A 20,582-nucleotide genomic window follows, 5' to 3' on the forward strand; every position below is an offset into this window, starting at 1 on the left:
AATGAAAAAAAACTTAGCTACAATAGCTTAGGAAGTTAGGCCTCTTCCAATGCATGGGTGCATAGATGGGTGCTAAGTACATTAAAAATCTGAGCAACTAGTCCTCCTAATGCATAGGTGCTTAGCTTTTGTAGCTAAGTTTTTCTCATAGTTTTTTTTAATAATTAATCTCCTTCATGTATTGGTCGGTAGTCACTTTACATAGGTTCGCGTGCTTAGCACCGTGTCTTCCCGGGGTCACTTTAATGCTCTCTCCCCCTTTAATTGCTTTGCCACATCACTTTTTTGCCTATGTGTCGTATTTAGCACCTGTACACCTTGTACACCTTCGAGCACTGGGAGGGCCTTAGGGCACCTACAATGCCGGGCGCTAGGCCTAGGCACTAGGATTAATATCCTGCCCAATTGGCAGTTAGGCTAGCAAATCCCGGCGTCTTACATAGCATCAGCGCAAAGGTTGGAGGCGGACGCTTCGTCTTTTTTTCCTGCAGACTTAAACGATGCATGTATCAATAGACTTTCCCTACTGGTTTTGGGATTAATTAGCGTCCGTTCTTAGTGCTCAGCGTTGGGGTGTAAAGCGTTAAGCTGATTTTTTATTTTATGATGTTTATTTTTCGTCATAAGCGCCTAAGCAAGCGCTTTGCAATGGACATGCCCTTATACACTGGGGAGACTAGTTGTTAAGATTTTTAATGCACCAACCTCATGTAAGTATACCTGGCCAAACGGGCCCTTTTTGTCGGGCCGACACGTTAGCCCGCATGCCTAGCCCGTCATGGGCCGACACGACACGTGGCATAGTGGGTCGTGCCTGGCACGTGGCCCGGGTTGGGCCGTGCCTGGGCTGCCTCTACGGGCACGCGTGCCAGCCCGGCCCGGCACGGCTAGCGACAGCGGCATGGATCGATATAGGGGAGCGTCCAGGCAGCGACAACGACAACGATCGTTTAAAAAAAGGAGCGACGACAAGTCAGCGACAACAATCGATCGAGGGGAGCGTCCAGGAGCGAGTGAGGGATAGCAACAACGATCGTTTTCGAAAAAAAGACAGTGAGTGAGACCATGAGCGGGCATTGAATGGAGCCGTGCCTCGATGTGCCTCCTGCCCTGCTGGCACGAGCGCACGAGAGGTAGCGTGCCCAGATGAGCCACTCAGGCCAAGTCTACCGCCGTGCCAATCGGGCCAGCGTGCCGACCCGTGTAGTGGAGGGGCTGTGCCTGGGCCTCAGAGGCCAGCACGCGTGCCTGCCCAGCACGACCCGAGTACTTGGCGTGCCTGGCCAGGCCGTGCCGTGCCTGGCCCGTTTAACCCAGGCCGGGCCGTGCCGGGCCGGGCTGTCCCATTTGGCCAGGTATACATGTAAGCACTTTCCTGCCTTCTTCTCTTTCCCTTCTCCTCCCGATCTCCTCGTAGCTCAAACCCTAGATCGCCGCGGCACCCGTGACGTCGCCTCCTCCTATCTGTCGCCCCGATCTCCAGCCGAGACCTCGAACAGTCGCCGCTTCGCCTCTCTCCCGCACGCTCGTCCCCGTCGAGGCGGGGCACGAATGGCGTCCACCGCATCGGCTACTTAGCACATGTACACCTTGAAGCACTAGGAAGGGCTTTAAGGCACCTACAATGCCGGGCGCTAGGCCCAGGTGCTAGGATTAATATCCTGCCCAATTGGCAGTTAGGCGAGCGAATCCTGGCGTCTTACATGGCATCGGCGCAAAAGTTGGAGGCGGGCACTTCGTCTTTTTTTTCCTATAGACTTCAACGATGCATGTAGCGACAAACTTTCCTTGCTGGTTTTGGAATTAATTAGCGCTTGGTCTTAGCGCTCAACGTTGGGGTGTAAAGCGCTAAGTTGATTTTTTATTTTACGATGTTTATTTTTTTCGTCATAAGCGCCTACGCAAGCGCTTTGCAATGAACATGTACTTATGCACTGGGGAGACTAGTTGTTAAGATTTTAATGCGCCAACCTCATATAAGTATACCTAGACAAACAGGCCCTTTTGTCGGGCCGACATGTTAGCCCGCGTGCTTGGCCCGTCACGGGCTGGCACGACACGTGGCATAGTGGGCCGTGCCTGGCACGTGGCCCTGCTTGGGCCGTGCCTGGGCAGTTGAATTATGGAAAGCAATGCGTGATTCATTCCATTTCCCACGAAGGGGTTATATGCCATGTACAGAGAGTAACTGCCCGAGCTATACGAGGGCATGCACAACGTGCGAGTCGCGAGAGGAGTGGATAGAGCGCCTAACTACGTAGGACTCGGTCCATTAGTTACATGAGAGCGAACGGTCTTCCAACAGCCCCCCGCAGCCACAACGGGGGCGTCGATCACGTTGAGGCTGGACCGGAAGTCGAGGAAGACTGTTGACGGGAGCCCCTTCGTGAAGATATCCGCGAACTGCGACGCCGAAGGAACGTGGAGCACGCGCACGTCACCAAGGGAAACGCGCTCACGGACGAAGTGTAGGTCGATCTCGATGTGCTTGGTCCGCTGATGTTGAACAGGGTTGGTGGAGAGGTACATCGCACTCACGTTGTCGCAGTAGACGATCGCCGCCCTGTCCGGCGGGCGCCGGAGCTCATGAAGAAGTTGCCGCAGCCAACACGCCTCGGCCACGGCGTTGGCCACGGCCCTGTATTCCGCCTCTGCGCTCGAGCGCGAGACGGTCTGCTGCCGCTTCGACGACCATGTCACAAGGTTGTCGCCGATGTAGATGCAGTAGCCCGACGTGGACTTGCGCGTGTCAGGGCAACCGGCCCAATCAGCGTCGGAGTACGCGATCAGCCGGTGGTCGGAGGAGCGCCGTAGGTGAAGGCCGAGCTGCGGTGTACCCCGAACATAGCGGAGGATACGCTTGAGGACGGTGTAGTGCGGCTCCCGAGGGTCATGCATGAACAAGCAGACCTGCTGGATGGCGTAGGCAATGTCCGGCCGAGTGAGGGTGAGGTACTGGAGAGCGCCGGCGAGACTGCGGTAGAGAGATGGATCGGACACAGGCGCCCCGTCCGTGGCAGAGAGTTTGGCGCGGGTGTCTATGGGAGTGGCGACAGGCTTGCAGGAGCTCATGTGGGCACGCTCAAGGATCTCCAGAGCATACTGCTGTTGTGAAAGAAAGAGGCCATGCGGGGTACGCTGAACGTTGATCCCTAGAAAGTGATGGAGCTCACCAAGGTCGGTCATGGAAAACTCATGCTGGAGCTGCGAGATGATGCGGCGAAGCAGGGAGGTGGAGCTGGCGGTAAGTATGATATCGTCGACGTACAAGAGGAGGTACACGGTGGCGCCGTCACGATGCAGGATGAACAGCGAGGTGTCGCTCTTACAAGCGGCGAACCCGAGGTGAGTAAGGTATGTGGTGAAGCGCTGGAACCACGCCCGCGGAGCCTGTTTAAGCCCATAGAGCGAGCGATGCAATTTGCACACATGCGAGGGATGGGAAGCGTCGATGAAGCTGGACGGCTGCTGACTGTAGACGACGGTGTCGAGGTGGCCATGGAGGAACGCATTCTTCACGTCCAACTGGTGTATTGGCCAGTCGGACGAGACGGCGAGGCTGAGGACGACGTGGATCGTCGCCGGCTTGACGACGGGGCTGAAGGTCTCCTCAAAGTCGATGCCGTGTTGTTGTGTGAAGCCGCGCAGGACCCAACGGGCCTTGTACCGCGCAAGAGAGCCGTCGGGGTTCAGTTTGTGCCGGAAGATCCACTTCCCCGTCACCAAGTTGACACCTGCAGGGGGAGACACCAACGACCAAGTTTCGTTCTGTAACAAAGCAGTATATTCCTCTAGCATAGCGTTGTACCAATTAGGATCTTTGAGAGCTTGTTTATACGAGGAAGGAAGAGGTGAGATGTGTTCGGATGTTGCGGAAAGAGTGAACAAACTTTTAGGTTGGAGAAACCCGGCTTTGGCGCGGGTGCACATGGAGTGCTGGTTTTTGGGTGGTGCGACTGGGACCGCGCGTGGTGGGAGCGAGCGAGGAGGTGGGGACGTAGGCAGGAGGGAAAGCGGGGGCGGCCCCGTGCGACCGGGCGAGCCGCGCGTGCATGGTGAGACGTGCTCCGATTGGTTGCATGGGGTGGGCACGGGATCCGGTGTAGAGGAGCGAACAGGAGAGGCGGCAGGCGCGATGTGTGGGGAGCGGGCCGAGCTACGAGTGGAGGGGTGCGGTGGGGCAAGGGGCGGGGGAGGTGGAGCGCGTGGGTTGGTTGCATCGGTGCGGGCGGCTGGTGCGGGGGATCGGGCTAACGGGTACGAGGTAGGTGGGGCGATCCCGAGATCGAGGCTAGGTGAGGCGGATGGTGTGGGATTTTCTGCGGCAAGGTTGGTGGCTGCATGCGTGGAACTCTGAGCAAAGGGAAACGTGAGTTCGTCAAAGACGACGTGCCTGGACGTGATGACTTTGCGCGTAAGGAGATCGAGGCACCGATATCCCTTGTGCTCGAGCGGGAGACCGAGAAGGACGCATGGGGTGGATCTGGGGGAGAGTTTGTGTGGTGTAGTGGCATAGAGGTTGGGGTAGCACAAACACCCAAAGGTGCGTAGGTGGTCATATGACGGATGCGTGCCGTAGAGCATAAAGTGTGGCGTGTTGTGTTGGATGGCACGCGAGGGTCGAACGTTTAGAAGATAGGTGGAGGTGTGGAGCGCTTCGACCCAAAATTTTGGTGGCATGTGGGCTTGGACAAGGAGAGTGCGGATAATGTCGTTGATGGAGCGAATGGCACGCTCAGCCTTGCCGTTTTGTGGTGAAGTGTGCGGGCACGACAAGCGTAACGAGGTGCCGTGAGCGCTAAGAGAGGAACGAAGAGATGAGTTGAGGAATTCTCCGCCGTTGTCGCACTGCATGCATTTGATAAAGACACAAAATTGTGTGAGCACAAACTGGAAGAAACGGTGAAGAACACCGGGAGCATCAGATTTTGCACGGAGGGGAAGGTCCACGTATAATGAGAAAAATCATCCATTATGATCAAATAATATTTGTAGCCGGAACAACTAGCCACCGGTGAGGTCCAAAGGTCACAGTGAATTATTTGAAACGGGAAAGTTGTAACAGTGCTAGAATGTGAAAAAGGCAGCCGTGGCTGCTTCCCTAATTGGCAAGCCTCACATGAATGAGAGGGGGAGAGAAGTTTATTACAATCGGGAAGAAAGTGTTGTGCTAAATGGGAAAGGGAGGCACGCCCAGGGTGCCCCAAACGGCGATGCCACATCTCGCCGGTGCCGAGGAAGAACGCCGAAGGACTTGCACCGCCGCACCGATAGAGCGGGCCAGAGCTATTGCGCCTCATTAGGGGGGTCCGCGTTGCCAGGTCCTTCACAGAGAAGCCGATGGGGTCAAACTCAACAGATACAGAATTATCAATAGCTAGTTGTTTAACGGAAATAAGATTGGGAACTACATCTGGTGAGAATAAAACATTGTTAAGTTGGAGAGAACGAGAAGAAGAAGGAAGGGAGGTGGAACCAGTAGCGACAACGGGGAGACGTGATCCATTGCCAACGATAATAGGGGGATGCTGCTTTGAAACAGGACGAAGCGAGGCGAGGATACCTGCGTTACCGGTGACATGTGCGGAGGCCCCGGTGTCGAGGTACCAGTCGGTGGCGCCGGGCTGCTGGAGGGTCATCTGGTTGAGGGCGGAGTAGAGCGCGGCTGGATCCCACGACGGCGGATGCGACGGAGGCGCGGACGGCCCAGCGTACATCAGGGGGTACGCCTGGTGCGGAGCGGTGGGACGAGGGCCGAGTACGCCCGCGGCGTTGGGAGGAACCCACGGCGCGCGAGCCGGCGGCGGGAAGGGTGCCCCCCACGGGGCGAAGTCCCCCAGCCAAGGAGTTTGGCCGGCGCCGGCTGGAGGTGCGGCGTGCCCACGCCCGCCAGGGTGACCACGGCCGCGGCCACGGCCACGGCCACGGCCACGGCCACGCCCACGTCCGTGGTCGGGATGCCCACCGCCCGAGCCACTGCTGCCCCCGCGCTCCATGGGGGCCTTGCCGCGGTCGGTGCTGGAGGGGCCGCGGTCGCTGGAGGAAGAGGAACCGCCACCGCCAAGGCCGATGGAGAGGGCGGAGGAACCGTCGGAGCGGTCCAAGGCGTCCTGAGTGAGCTCCTCAAGAAGAAGCCGCGAGCGGGCCTGATTGAAGGTAGGGAACGGGGTTTGCATCGGAAGTACGGTGGCGATCACCTGGTATCGGCGGGAGAGTCCACGCAAGAGCTGCAGCGTCAGGGTCCTGTCCTTGACGGGCTCGTCGACGTCCGCCAGGGCGTCCGCCAGCGCCTTGAGCCGCCCGCAATATTTCGCGACCCGCAGATCGCCTTGGGTGAGCGCACGGAATTCGGCGCTGAGATGCACGGCTTGGGCGGGCTGGTTGGCGAGGAAGAAGTCACGGAGTTGGCTCCAGACGCGATAGGCGGTGTTGTCCTCGCCGCGAACGACCTCGTACAGGGCGTCGGTGATGGTGGAGTAGAGGAGCAGAAGGAGGGTCAAGTCTGCGTGGCGCCATGCCGGGGTCTGCTGGTCGGGGTTGGAGTAGTGGTCGACGTGGCTGGCGACGGAGTACATGGTGAGGATGCAGCGCCAGAGTTCGCGCCACTTGGAGTAGCTGCCGGATTGGACATCCAGCTTGAAGGTGATGAGGCTGCCGATGTTATTGAGGTTGTGGATGGAGGGGATGGCGGAGGAAGATGAGGGAGCCGCGACGGGAAGGGTGGGTGGTGGTGCAAGAGGCAGCGTAGTCATGGCGGCGGAAGGGGTTGTGAGCGGGGCGGAAGCGAAAGGGGTGAGGAGCCCAGAGGAGGGGAGAACCGGCGGCGGCGGAGGAGCAGTGGTGCTGGTGAGATCGCCGGAGGAAGAGGAGTTGCCGATGTCCATGGTAGGCTCGCAGGAAGGAAGGCTCTGGTGCCAAGTTGAATTATGGAAAGCAATGCGTGATTCATTCCATTTCCCACGAAGGGGTTATATGCCATGTACAGAGAGTAACTGCCCGAGCTATACGAGGGCATGCACAACGTGCGAGTCACGAGAGGAGTGGATAGAGCGCCTAACTACGTAGGACTCGGTCCATTAGTTACATGAGAGCGAACGGTCTTCCAACTGCCTCTGCTGGCATGCGTGCCAGCCCGGCCCGACACGGCTAGCGACAACGGTAGGGATCGACCAGGGGAGCGTCGAGGCAACGACAGCGACAGCGATTGTTTCCAAAAAAAGGCCGTGCCTGGCCTCAGAGGTCAGCACGCGTGCCGGCCCGGCACGGATCGGGTGCTTCGTGTGCCTGGCCGGGCCGTGCCGTGCCTGGCCCGTTTAACCCAGGTGGGGCCGGGCCGGCCCATTTGGCCAGGTATACATGTAAGCACTTTCCTGCCTTCTCCTCTTTCCCTTCTCCTCCCGATCTCCTCGTAGCTCAAACCCTAGATCGCCGCGGCACCGTTACACCCCGTGAGGCCGCCTCCTCCTATCTGTCGTCCCGATCTCCAGCCGAGACCTCGAACAGTCGCGGCTTCGCCTCTCTCCTGCGCGCTCGTCCCCGTCGAGGCGGGGCACGAACGGCGTCCACCTCGTCGGCTACTGCAATACTGCCGTCCACTTCGTCTCCGTGGTCGGCCACTGCATCCAGCGCAAGTTCCAGGGGGGAGGGGGCATCAAGGTGCGTTCGTAGGTGCGCTAAGCGACAGTGCGCAGTCGCCGGGAGCTCGAGAGCGGCTTCTGTCCTTCAACTCCAGCCGCCACTCCCCTCGCTGCTCTGCCCCTCCCCACCGCCCTAATCCCCTCCCAGTCCGCGGCGAGCACCGTTCAGCGACGATGAGCAGTGTGCCTATAGATTCAGACGTCCTTTCCTTGACCTCCACCAACGTCCCGCTCCTGGTCCCTAGAAAACTTGTGGTGGCTCACACGCCTGGCATTCCTAAACGGTATATTTTGCGAACGCACCCCATCTTAATTTGCCCTATGAAACGGTTGCACCTCTTTCTACTTAGTAAATGTACACGCACGTATATGTTTAAAATTTGGCATGTTCATGTTTAAAATTTTCTTACAACATTTCTTGTGCCATCTTTCCGCAGGTATGAGCTTCTCTTGAAGCATTTGACTTATCTTTTGTGCTGTGACAATGAAGGGAAGTCTTATGTCTGTTGCTCGAATCAAAGGATCATGTTTCTAAGGTGGAGTAAGGCAGACATGTGCCTGTTTTTTGAGGTGATATTTTTTTTGCATATTGTATTTATTTATCGCTTTGCATTTTGCATTGTTTGTTTATTTACGAACAATTGTTATACTCCTTAATGACAGTGGGAAGAAGAGGAGGAGCAGATGATTTGCTGGATGCATGATATTGCCAACAATGTCTGCATGAAGTTCCTTCTTAATCCAGGTACATATGCTCAGCAGATGTTTTGCTTAGTTAAATCATTTATTGCCTGGAATGTACTCCCTCCGTTTCTAAGGATGTGTTTGGTAGCTGTTCCCACGCTAGCATAGTTGTTCCCCTGGGAGACATACTTAGTCTAGACATGGTTAGTACATGCAACCGCAGTTGTTTGGTAGCAATGTATGTACTGACGCATGCTGAGCTGAGACTGTTTGGTAGCCTGCATGATGTAAGCATACAATCCAGCCACTAGACCGGCTCCTCTCACAATTAGTTGCCTTCATTTTCTTGCCAATTCATCCATATATGACAATACAAACAATTCAAATCTTAGTAGAAAAGATATGCAAAAAAACAGGAAACTTAGCACGACATAATTCATCCATCTATGACAATACAAACAAATCAAATCATGTCAAAAAGTTTCAGCATGACAAGCAATGAAAAGAAGATAGATAGTTCACCAAATCCTTCATGCATAAATTTTGACTTAACCATAGTAGGCTGGCTCTTTGTACATAGATAATTAATGAAATCCTTCATGAATACAATTTTCTAACCATAGTAGGCTCTCTGTACAGAAGATACATACTTGACAAAATAAAAAAAAATCACCCAGTGGAGGCCCGAGGCAGGAAGGAGGAGGTAGGGGAAGGAAGGGCGGAGGTGCTGCCTCGGCGGCGACGGCATGCTGGGGCTGGCGGCGGCGAGGTTGAAGGGTGGCCGGTGGGTTGAGCGAGGGACCAGCGGTGAGGCAGCGGCGAGGAAGACCAGATCAGCAGGGGCGGTGGCGAGGTAGAAGACGGCGGGGTAGATCAGCCGGTGGTGTCCAAGGTAGTGGGAGAGGCGGCTAGGTCAGGGGAGAATGGGGGCTAGCGGGACGAGAGGGGGCACGAGCGAGGGTCGTTCGAGGGAGGGGTGGGTCGGCCAGAGCCTCGCTCGCCCCGGCAGGCCTATCTGGGGTACATGAGATGGGCATGTCTGAGGGCCTTTTAGAGCATCAGATGGGCATAGCTCAGGTGAGCCCATACACCCTATCAAACAAGCAAAAGTGGGTCGGGTTGGGAACTTCTCAGCCTATATACTCTCCATGCATGCTACCAAAGAAACTCTAAATGTAAGTCTTTTTAAAGATTTCAATGCGCACTAGATACGGATCTATATAGACGGATTTTAGAATGAGATTCATCCATTTTGCTCCGTATGTAGTCCATATTGAAATCTCTAAAAGGACCTATATTTAGGAACAGAGGGAGTACCTATTTAGTATCTTATTTTGTGGAATGTACCTTTTTAGCTGTAATCCTTGTATTATAACTACTTAGCTAGGCAGTAATAGTAGCCAGTAAGATGGTGCATGCAGCTAGACAGCTATTAGAGCTGCATGGTCGGTTCAGGTTCAGCATTAGAAACCGACTTACCATATACTCCCTCCGTCTCAAAATAAGTGTCTCAACTTTGTACTAGCTCTAGTACAAATTTGTACTAAGCTCAAGACACTTATTTTGGGACGGAGGGAGTACTATATATATGCCCCAGGGCGGCACTGCTCCAGAAAAACACTATCCTTAGGAGGAACTTTTGTCTTTGATATCCTACCTTATCTTTATGTAATCCTAAATATAGCGACTAATCATGATTTAGATAGATAGACTGCCGTACATATGGTTAGTTCATGGCCGTGGTGTCGTTATATGCCTCTGATATTGCCACTCACTGTAAATGATTTCATTATAGTTGTTGCAAATATTGTTATTATTTTACTGACTATTTCATATATGTATTTCTTTTGCAGCAATAATACATGGAAAAAATTTCATCACAGCCAAACGACCCGCAATTGCTTTTTCATCCGATTTGAGTAACACTGAAGTGAAAAAAAGGCTCATTACTGTAAGGAGCACTTCATTTTATGTATTCCATAAAATTTTAATACCTTGCAGATATAATCCGAGCATTTGTCTTGCAGATCTTTGGCTCTTCAGAGAATGAAGATTTACTAAAAAGTGATCATCTATTTGTTTTCACCACAACTGGATCTTCATTATGTTTCAGGAATTTCAAGGTATTGAATCCTACTAGCAGATTTTCAGTTTTTATTGCGGTGATATCTGGCAATCTAGCTTTTTTGGCCTCACAGTAGTTTCAAACCAACCTGTTCTTGCCATTTGTTAAGACCCTAGGAGTCTTTTCCCCTCCAACCTTTACGAGTCGAAGAGTCAACGAGTCGTTCGAAGGATGAGGCTTATAGACTAATCGAAACTAGGCGACATGGTACTGTAGCACACAATATAATTTATACTATATATAACAATAGCACAGTATTACAGACAATACAAATAGAATGCATGGAAGTTTGATGAAGAACCTGAGGCTGTGCCAATTGTAATATCGAATGGCCAGGGCCTTTGCTTCTCCACAAACCTACAAAGCATGGACACCGCAGAAGTTGCCGAATCCCCGTGCTGACACGGCGGGACACGGGGACACGCTCAGACACGCAGGGATACACGTATCCCGGCGTATTTCCCGAATTAAGAATTAAAAGAAAGAAAGAAAAAGGGAGGACACGGCTGGGGCACGAAAGGGATACGACGCAACGCTGGATCTGGAGCACCCTACCGCCGCCGCGCTGCTGCTTCTTTGCCCACGCCGCCGTGCTGCTGCTGCGCCCTTGCCACCGCGGTGCTGCTGCTGTCGCGCCCGCGCCGCCGCCGTTGCTGCTGCTGCATACCCCGCTGCAGCGTGGGCCGCTGCCGCTGCTGCAGCAAGAGGAGCACGCTGGGAGGAGGGCGGTGGCCAGAGCTGCTGGCCTGCTGCGGGGTAGATGAGAGATCCACCGCTGGAAGGAGTTTGGCGGCTTGGTCAAAGCGTTAGGGCAGAGAGAGATAGGGTTTGAGTTTTAAAGGTGCAGGTTAATCTGTAGCATCCAGTTGGTCTTGAAACGGCACTAGCTGGGCTGGCCCAACTACTAATGGATCATCTTCTTTGTGGCCCAGTTACTGCTGAATGGGGCAATCTCTTTCTCGTTATTTTTTCGTCTTTAACTCTATATTACATGGCATTTTTTTATTTTTTTATATATACTTGCCATGTCCCCGATGGGCTGTTTTTGGAAAATGCCGTATCCCGTGTCCCCGTATGCGTGTCGCCGTGTCCGTGTCCCCGTATCCGTGCTTTTTAGCCACAAACCAGCACTAGCAGCCTACAAAAGATAAAAGCAATCAGATTTGCACTATCAAACAGATAAACACTCAAGCAATGGCATAAGAAAAAAGTCAGCACTCCAAGGATATATGAAGAACCGAAGATAGCAAATAAATATGTTCACACAGCATCACAAGACCAACATAAGTGGTCTGAGTTACAAAATAAAGGAGGTCATCATGGAAATAGAGAGGTTCAACAACACCACAAGTTCAGTCCAGCAAAAGCAATTAAAGATACACATCTTCAAGCCTCAAATCAGTCCAGATTGATATCTCTATGTCTTCATCATTTGTCTTCATCATTTGTCTCCATGTCACTATCAATATCTCCAGCTTCCAGTTCAGCCCTCAACTCCTCATCATTGATGACCGGATTTGGCCTTTGAGTATAAACCATATGAGGGCCAGTGGGTCAAAACTAGACTTGACTCACTAAAATCACCGCGAGCCCTCCTTGGAACATGGCGTCCACTTAGACCATCTGTCGCACCAACAGCCTCATCAACTTGGGACCAAAGTAGTGGATTATCATTGTTAGCTTCATTTTGTTGAACCAATTCAGCACTGACATCAACCCACTCATTATCCCACTGACATTCTTCTAGGGTAAGTGCATTAGCCCTCTTTCCTTTGCAACCTTGCTCACTTAACTTTTGAAACCTAGTTGTCATTTGCCTGTTGTAAGAGACATAGGCTAGCTTATTCAATCTCTTATACTCCAAGCAGTTTCTTCCTTTGGTATGGATCTGCAAGCAAATTCTTTGGTGAGAAGGTGCTGCACTTAGCTATCAAACCATCCAATTGGTAGTTACTTACATGATTAAATACACTCCAATTGCGCTCGCAGCTGGAAGAGGAACAGCATAGACTAATGATTCGATTTGCATAAGATTGGAGATCATAAGCAACGCCACCATATGCACTATCACCATCTACAATTCTCATTACATACTGGCATTGCTGGCATCTCATCACCATCTACAATTCTCAAAGCTTGAAGAATGGGTTGTGAAGCTCTCGTGCAATTCTCCACCGATTGCCAAAACGTCACAGAGAGCATGGTTTTTTCAGCCATCTTCCCTGGTGTGGTGGTCTTCAACTTGTCTGCATGCCATTCTATGCTAACAAAGAGAGCTTTCAGATGATGGCGTTGTTGCAACATGCTGACCAGTGTGAGGAATGCTGTTGCAAAACGAGTTGCTCCAGGCCTCACAAGATCTCTCTTACCATTCAAGCTTCTCATTTGATCAAGAACCCTACCATGGGCATAAATAAATCTGGTTGTTCTCTTTGCTTTAGCAATGCAATCACTAAATTCTCTTATCTTTCCAATGCCCTCTAGCATAAGATCCAAACAGTTGGCAGCACAAGGTGTCCAATACAAATTTGGATACTTATCCATTAGAAATCTCCCGGCTGCCTAGTAATCGGAACCATTGTCGCCAACCACCTGGACTACCAATTCAGGCCCAATTGCCTCAATCTGCTCACTCAGTAATGTTGCAACTAACTCAGCAGTAACGGACTCAGAAGAAACATTAGATGTCCCTAAAAAGAATGTACCTTCAGGACTATTTGGCGAGAAAATCGATCAAGTGTCGCCCGTCCACCCACTGGACATGAGAGTGCAACCATATTCCTTCCATGCCAATTGATGCTTCTCAACTTGTCGGTCTTTAGCTTCGCCTTCTGAAGCAACGGTATCCTCACATCATGGTAAGAAGGTGATATATAATCAGATCCATACTGTCCTATAGACTCCAACATAATCTCCTAACTTCTTGAATTAATACTCCCTCCGTCCCAAAATAAGTGTCTCAAGCTTAGTATAACTTTGTACTAAAGCTAGTACAAAGTTGAGACACTTATTTTGGGACGGAGGGAGTAATATTTAGTGGAAGGCAATTCTCATAGAGAAAGTCAGCTACATGACCATCTACAAGTTCTGTTTGTTCCTGCATCTTTTTGCCATAGTCCTTGATTTTTAACTGATTGCCCTTTGTGCTATGCCTCTCAGAGACAACCTCCTCCTGTGTCTTCCTTATCTCATCTGCAATTGACTTGTTTTTCTTCTTTGCCGGCTCCGTCACAATAAAACAAGTCTTGTTTTTCTTTGAGGCTGCAGTGCTGTTGGATGCCTTTGAACTTGCTTGGGTACCCGGTTCTCCTCCTTGGGCTTCATCCGCATAGTTGCATGGCTCTGAACTTGATTGAGTTAGTTTTCAAGTACAAATGCATCCCTGTTCTAAATTTATTCATTTTTTAGGATTTGGGATGGGATAAGTGCACAGCCCGCTAGCCCGTGGAGGAAAATATCTCCGCTAGGTTTCAGCTCGCCCCGAGCCGCCTCACATGGGAGTCTGCTAGGAGGCGCCACCAGCACCCACCCACCGGCGCCGCCACCCACCACCGCCCCTCCGCTCTATTGCTCCGACCCTCTCCCTCCATTGCTTCTGCTCTCCCTGGATCTGCTCCAACAGTCCCCGTCCCTCTGCTGGGCTACTGGATCCGCCCCTCTGCTAGGTTGGAGAAAGCAAGCAGCACAATAATTCTCCCTTCTCTCCTTCCTTTCTTCCCTGATTTGATTTCCCCCTGCTCTCTTCCTTATTTCGTTTTGCTTGCTTCAATTTCAAGATCCAGGGTCAGAACTACAATGTCTACGACACCTTCAATATCTCAAGTAGTGTGTTTAGCAGCTGCTGCAGCTCAAGCTGAGGAGGGTTACGATCCATCGAAGGATCTTGCAAGGAAGCCAACTAGGAACAAGGGCCTAGCATGGAAATATGCTTATTCACCTGATCTGCATGACAAATTGACGCTCCGATGTACTTTGTGCAACAAAGATGTCACTTCTGGAATTTTAAGGATGGAGAAGCACCTTGCTGGGGGTTTCAAAGAGGTGTTGAAGTGCTGAAATCAACCGAAGAGGAGAGACGCCGTCGTCGCCGCCATCTCTGATACCATGTGGGCAGAGGAGAGACGTACCAATGGCAGTGTCGATAGGTTGTGGCGGTGCCTCTACCCAGACATCGTCGTGCACTCTCTTGTCTAGGTTTGTCACTGGAATCGTATGGGCCTGGGCCTCATGGGCTGATATGACCCACATATACAACATCTCTCACTTCTCAGATCCCTTCCCAAATAGATTGATCGATTTCCTTCCCATAACCTCCAAGACTATGTGGTGAATGCACCGGCTTAGGAAGATGGCCTGGAAGAGGACACATGTCTTCTCCGCTCGCCAAGTCATGGCGATTGCACACGCTGTGCTCGGCGAGATAGATGTGGTGGTTGTGGCCGCCGTGGATGGTGACATAGTGGTGATTGTGGGTGCCGAACCAGGCCATGGGTCCGTTGTGGTGGTGCAGACTGCCCCGGTTGGCCTAGAGGACGTAGTGGCATGGTGCGCGCCAATGCCACCATCGACGCCGAGGTCGCGTCGATGACCGCATTGTTGAGGCCAGGCTCGAGGATGTTGAGCGCATGGAAGGCGTGCACGATGCGCAGTGTATCGATGTTGATATGGAGGTGGACTACAAGTGTATGAATGGAGTGCGGGTCAAGCTCGATTCCAAGAGGGTAGTGGATGGCGAGGAAATTGATGGCGCACATGGCGAGCTTGGCCTGGGCTTAATCGTTGCCGAGAGGATGGTGGACGGCGAGGGCATGGACGGTGTGCGTGCGAGCTAAATTGAGGGGACAAATGACCAGTCAGTGCGTGCAAAATGGAGGGAAGTTAAAACTGCAGTCCCACTTTCCAGGGGTAAACTTGGGACAAAACTTAGCCAGCGATTTAATCCATGCGGTCCAGGATTTCACACCCTTCTTTTGTAGTCTGAGGGAGTATATCTACAAGGAGATTGAAGCCTTTCTTTTGTCGTGCTGAGATCTATGTTTAGACATGTCCTACTTCTAGTTTTATGACCCAAAGGAGTATGCTAGAACCTAGAAAATCCTGATCAACTCACTTTTCCCACAAAAAAATAGATATGTTCTTCAATTTTCATATCTATAAGCTCTAACATATTAATATAGTCTAAATGATCTTTAATCTAGAAACTAAAAAAAAATCATACCTAATTTTATAGTTGACATTGTTGTCGTCCAGTTCTCTAGCAACGTTGTTATCCACAATCTAAATATTACAATTAGTTCTATTACTTCAGGTAAGAATTTCCCTTGAGCAGCTAACTATAATTTTTGGAACATAATTGGTGAAGCTGCAAACCTGAACTAGAAGGTACTCTATCTGTTCATAGTATACATGATAACATATATATCGGGAGGTATTTTTAGCTTATTCCTCTTTTTCTATATGTTCTGCCTGTTAGGAAAGCAACTTATCTTTATTGAAGGCCCAAGGGGCATATATATATATTACATATGACTGAAGGTGTAAGGAAACTAAACATAGACTAATAAGGACTCCTAGACCTATACTAATACTTCCTAACAGCCCCCCTCAAATGCAAAGCGTATGCAATAGCATTGCATTTGAAGTGTAAAATTAGAAAAGAAAAAAATGATAATCCAAATCCTGTCGAGTCGCCAAAGGGGATAAAGAAGAGATGGCACATCAGAGGAAGACAGCGCATCAATAGAAGATACAAGAGAAGTATCAAGAGAAGATGGGTTGTCGAAAGAAGATGGCACATCAAGAGAAGAAGCATTGCTTAAAGAATCATGGTCCATGAAAACCGACGGCGAAAGAAGCTCGACGGCAAGAGAATGGGCTTAGATCAACAATGCAAAGAGAGGCCACAGAAATCCTATACAAAGGACAATGACCAAAAAAAAGGCTGACGAATATAGGTATGGACTCACATGACATGAGAAAACACAAAATACAACTAATTTGGTGGACGCAGCGGAAATTATAAAGCTAGAAGGAAAGCACCCACGAGAAAACGATGCAAAAGCCATCATGCATGTAGAAGATATTGGACTTTTTTGTTGTTGTTGTTGAAAAAAATAATCAAGGTCCGAACGGAGCAGAAGCTAGCACGTGTAGCAAGGAGAGCTCCACAACAGCGCAGAAAAGGGCAGCAGTATAGCAGGACGTGTGAGAGTAGCTAGCATGAGTCGCACGAGCTAAGATCGAGATGAGGCAGACGGAGAAACGACAGCACACCTGATCTGGAGACGTGACCATCGATGGCTCTGCCCGATCTGGATGGAAGGCCGCAGGCGGCCCTAATCAGATGGATGCAAAGCGTACAGCGACGGGATCCAGCAGGCGGGTGCATCGATCCGGATGGGAGACCTGCTGCAGGGCACGTCGATCTGGGAGGGCAGGAGCGGCCGTCGAGGGTCCAAATATAGGAGTCGGCCCATGGCTGCCCAACAGTGAACGTGTAGAGGCCCAACGGCGCATCGATCCAGTAGGCTTGCCGGGCGACCTGGAGCGGCCTGGGCGTAGATCTTGATGGCGACCGGGTGAGGCGGCAGTCACCGCACGACTTGGAGGGAGCAACAGCGGGAATGTTCTTTCCGGACTCGATCGATCTAGTATCGATGGCAGCAGCGGCATGAGATCGATCCAGGGGACCGATCGAAGATAGATTACGGAAAAAAAAATTGATCATGAGGCGAGTTGCGGCGTCGGAGGGGACCTAAACCTAGGCTCTAATACCATGTTAGGAAAGCAACTTATCTTTATTGAAGGCCCAATGGGCATATATATATTACATATGACTGGAGGTGTAAGGAAACTAAACATAGACTAATAAGGACTCCTAGACCTATACTAATACTTCCTAACACTGCCTTCCCTTTTCCTTTTCTTGCCCTGTTTCTTTCTGATCCTGCTCGCTTGGCTGAACAAGTGACTTTGTTCCTGCCTTTTCAATACAAGAGACACAAAGCTTTTAAACTTTCTAAAAAATATTGTTATTTATGGTTGTCCTGAGATTCTTTTCTTCTATTAACTAGATTGATAGCTACCCTGAGTTGGACGCTACCGGTTCATTAGTTCTCACTGAGGTAAAAATAAAGTGTTGCTTTATCGTTTCTGGTAGTCGTATCGACACATATATGACTTAACAGATATGTGAATTGCATGTAGGTTGGTCCATTTTTCAGTTTGAAGCTTTTAGATTCACAGGGAGACTTGAAGCAAGATTTTGACTTGTCCCAAAATCAGGTAACTCACTAATGTCACCATTTTCTAGGGTATCCAATCGGTTCATCCTGTTTTATGGTGTTGACTGTATGTTGAAATATTCAAAGAATATTACTTATTGGGCATTTCTCTGCAACAGTATTAAATATGTTTTTTTGTTGCTCCTTGTGGAATCCATTATTTATGCTCTGTAGTATTGTTTTCCTATTTATCGCCTTTACGAATGTTATGACAGAAAGGCTCATGTAATAATTTGTTTGAGCTGTCATTTTGATTCACAGATTGGTGAAACGCTGGAGTTATGTTCAGCTGTGTACTATGGCTCAAGTGATTGTTCAGGGTCATATACACCTCATCATGTTGAGTTGCATGGGCGAACATTCACAGTTCTTCTAAGGAATGATCACAAGCTAACACTGGCAGGGCAGTACGAGGGGTTCAATGCTTCACTCCTTGATCTACTGTCGAAGGAACCTGCTCTAAAGAGAAAACATATAATTGGGTCTTCCACCAGCAAGCAGCATGTCTTCATTAGAAATAGGTTCCTATCTATCCTTCAGTCTGTGGTGCTTGAATATGTGAATCTATTTGCATCAGGAAGTTGTTTTGCATCAGATATAAAGTTGGACAATGTCCTCATAAGAGGACATCAAATTAAGATATATGGGCTTATGGTCAGTAAATATGCAAATGAATTGGCAGTGGGAAACGTGAGACAGCTTGAGTTCCTTATTAGGTCCTGCTTCCCTTCAACGCTGATACCTGAGGAATTGGAGGATGCACTTAATTTTGCGGTCCAGCCTGTGTTGGATGGTAAAGATCCGTTGACCTGCTTGCAAGCATTGAGTGATGACCCAGTGTGGCTTACACCAGAACACAGAAGGACACTTCTGATTAACCATCATAGTGAATTTATGACGAATGTCAACATAAGGGATGAGCTTAGTGATGAAGATGCTCTCAAGTTCAAGAAAGATTTCTTTGTAGCTTGCCCTTATATAGATACATGGAGTGAGATTACCATGGACAATGAGTACTTGGTTGAGGTGGGAGAAGATGAGGAAATTGCCAAGGAAGTTGATGGTATGGAGGATGTAGAAGAAGATGCAATTGCAATAAAAAAGAGAAGCCAAAAGAAGCACAAAATGAGGCAAGCTAGCAAGGGTGTAAAGAAGAGGCAGAAGAGGCGAAAAGACGGCAATAAAGGCACGATTCAGCTCAACTTTAAGAGAAATTTTTTGATGCATATGCCTGAAAAGGCAAACAAGGTATGCATTTTCTTCTTCTGTTTGCCTTTTTCCTTTAGTGGATTTGTGCATTTATTATTTAGTTGAAGTTGAATACTTTTTCTGTTTGATAATGTTGGTGTAACAGGATGGTATCATTCCTTTTCGGTTGGGCCTGTCAGATAGGATCCTAACATCCTACTACCCACTGTATCTTGCTTTCATTCATAGGAAAATGTCATCAAGGCGAAAGTAGGTTCCCTGTGTAGTCCTATATCTTCTAGTCTTTTACATAACTTAAATATTGTTCCATATTTTATATTTTTGCATCTATGTAGATTGAAGAAGAGGAAGAAATAAAATGGTGAGCGGCAGGAATGACTGAGCAGGCTTCCTTGGTAGCGAGCATGTTATAGAAGACTTCTCCATGTTTTATTTTAGTGTCTGATCTTAGCTTGATTTGTGCTGTTTATTTTTTGTTGCTTTTTTTGGGGAACCGAAGATTGAATCGGAGGCTGTTTTGAGGAAGATTTCCTCCAACTGCTGAAATAATTGAATGCCAGACTGATGGATAAGTAGCACAAATTTGGCCTTTCCAAGTAGCAACGAGTCCATAGACATTGCTTCCGTACTCTTATATGCTTAGCAAAAAAAAATAAAAAATCCTGCATTGTGGATGTTGGGAACTTTTTCCTCGGAGAGAGCGCATGTATGTATGCATGAATTTTCAACCTTATCTTGATATCAATTATATTAATTGTCAATTTTTAAAATTTTAAAGTATTTATTTTTCACAAATTGTTAATTTGATTAGAGATCGAGGGCTTTAAAATAAAATCTGTAATTTTTTTTGTCGCCCCTAAGTTGTTAGCATGTTAGACATGAAAAGTTGTCATGAGAGAATTATCAGAAATTTGCATTTTTTTAATTCCAATGTTATGCATAACTAAAGAGTGGGTATTCAAGAAGTAAGCAAATTGTACACGTGTACATTGATGTTCATTAAATTGACAATAAGTGACTTTTGTAAGTTGATAAGGAAGTAAAAACAAAATAATAAGTTGTTGAAACATGTTGACATTAGATCCTATCATAAGATTTAGTAGCTAAGAAGTCAACTCTAAAAGCGGATGTCACTCGTTAATAGTTTGAGAGCTAAAACTTTTTAAGATTTTAAACACCTATAGGGCTTTGGCTGATATTATTGCGTGCATGCATGCATAATGGGAAAGCATGATTGTGCCGCTCAATGACAAAAAATGGTTCCCGGGCCAGTCCCATACATCAACTTGTCTAAGCTATCCAATATTTACCAGAAAATTAGCGAGTTCTCCCCTAGGTCTCGAACCTAGTCGTGGCTGATACTAGGGACAGTCAACATGAGTGCAGATGTTTGGAGGCTAGGCTCTAGTGAGCTCGTGTTTTGAAAATATCAAAAAACATATTTAAAAGTTTCAAAAAAATCTGAAAAAAAAACAACGGAAACGTATATGTATTCCACAAGAACTTGTGAAATTTCGTGAAAAATGTTGTAATTTGTATGCTGTACAAAATAAAAAATTCCTGCCCAATAACAAAAATGAAAGGCCAGTTTAAAAATGTGTATTTGTCTTTTCTTTGTACGCTGCATGTAAAAGTACGATCATG

At 49.1% G+C, this 20,582-nt stretch overlaps 1 protein-coding gene across 2 annotated transcripts; it reads left to right on the forward strand.

Annotated features, from left to right (window-relative positions):
- The first annotated feature begins 7,376 nt into the window (after nt 1-7,376).
- Nucleotides 7,377-19,534, forward strand: LOC123137361 (uncharacterized). 2 transcript variants are annotated; one of them, XM_044557083.1, is made up of 10 exons: nt 7,380-7,921; nt 8,075-8,207; nt 8,301-8,382; nt 10,175-10,272; nt 10,349-10,444; nt 17,520-17,570; nt 17,653-17,730; nt 17,991-18,977; nt 19,084-19,187; nt 19,274-19,534. In XM_044557083.1, exons 1-10 carry the CDS (start codon nt 7,812-7,814, stop codon nt 19,293-19,295), a joined length of 1,761 nt encoding a protein of 586 aa, XP_044413018.1. In that variant the 5' UTR covers nt 7,380-7,811; the 3' UTR covers nt 19,296-19,534. The 2 variants fall into 2 exon arrangements, with proteins under 2 accessions (XP_044413019.1, XP_044413018.1); XM_044557084.1 differs by lacking the exon at nt 19,084-19,187 and having other exon boundaries at nt 7,377-7,921.
- The last annotated feature ends 1,048 nt before the right edge of the window (nt 19,535-20,582 follow it).

The sequence above is a fragment of the Triticum aestivum genome, chromosome 6B (assembly GCF_018294505.1).
Source record: "Triticum aestivum cultivar Chinese Spring chromosome 6B, IWGSC CS RefSeq v2.1, whole genome shotgun sequence".
NCBI lineage: Eukaryota > Viridiplantae > Streptophyta > Magnoliopsida > Poales > Poaceae > Triticum > Triticum aestivum.

What these genes read in the sequence shown, in the direction of transcription:
- LOC123137361 (XM_044557083.1), top strand. Translation starts at nt 7,812, where the DNA reads ATGAGCAGTGTGCCTATAGATTCAGACGTCCTTTCCTTGACCTCCACC. An exon ending in ACATGTGCCTGTTTTTTGAG is followed by an intron (nt 8,208 to 8,300) that starts GTGATATTTTTT and finishes CCTTAATGACAG; the next exon opens with TGGGAAGAAGAGGAGGAGCA. An exon ending in GAAGTTCCTTCTTAATCCAG is followed by an intron (nt 8,383 to 10,174) that starts GTACATATGCTC and finishes TTTCTTTTGCAG; the next exon opens with CAATAATACATGGAAAAAAT.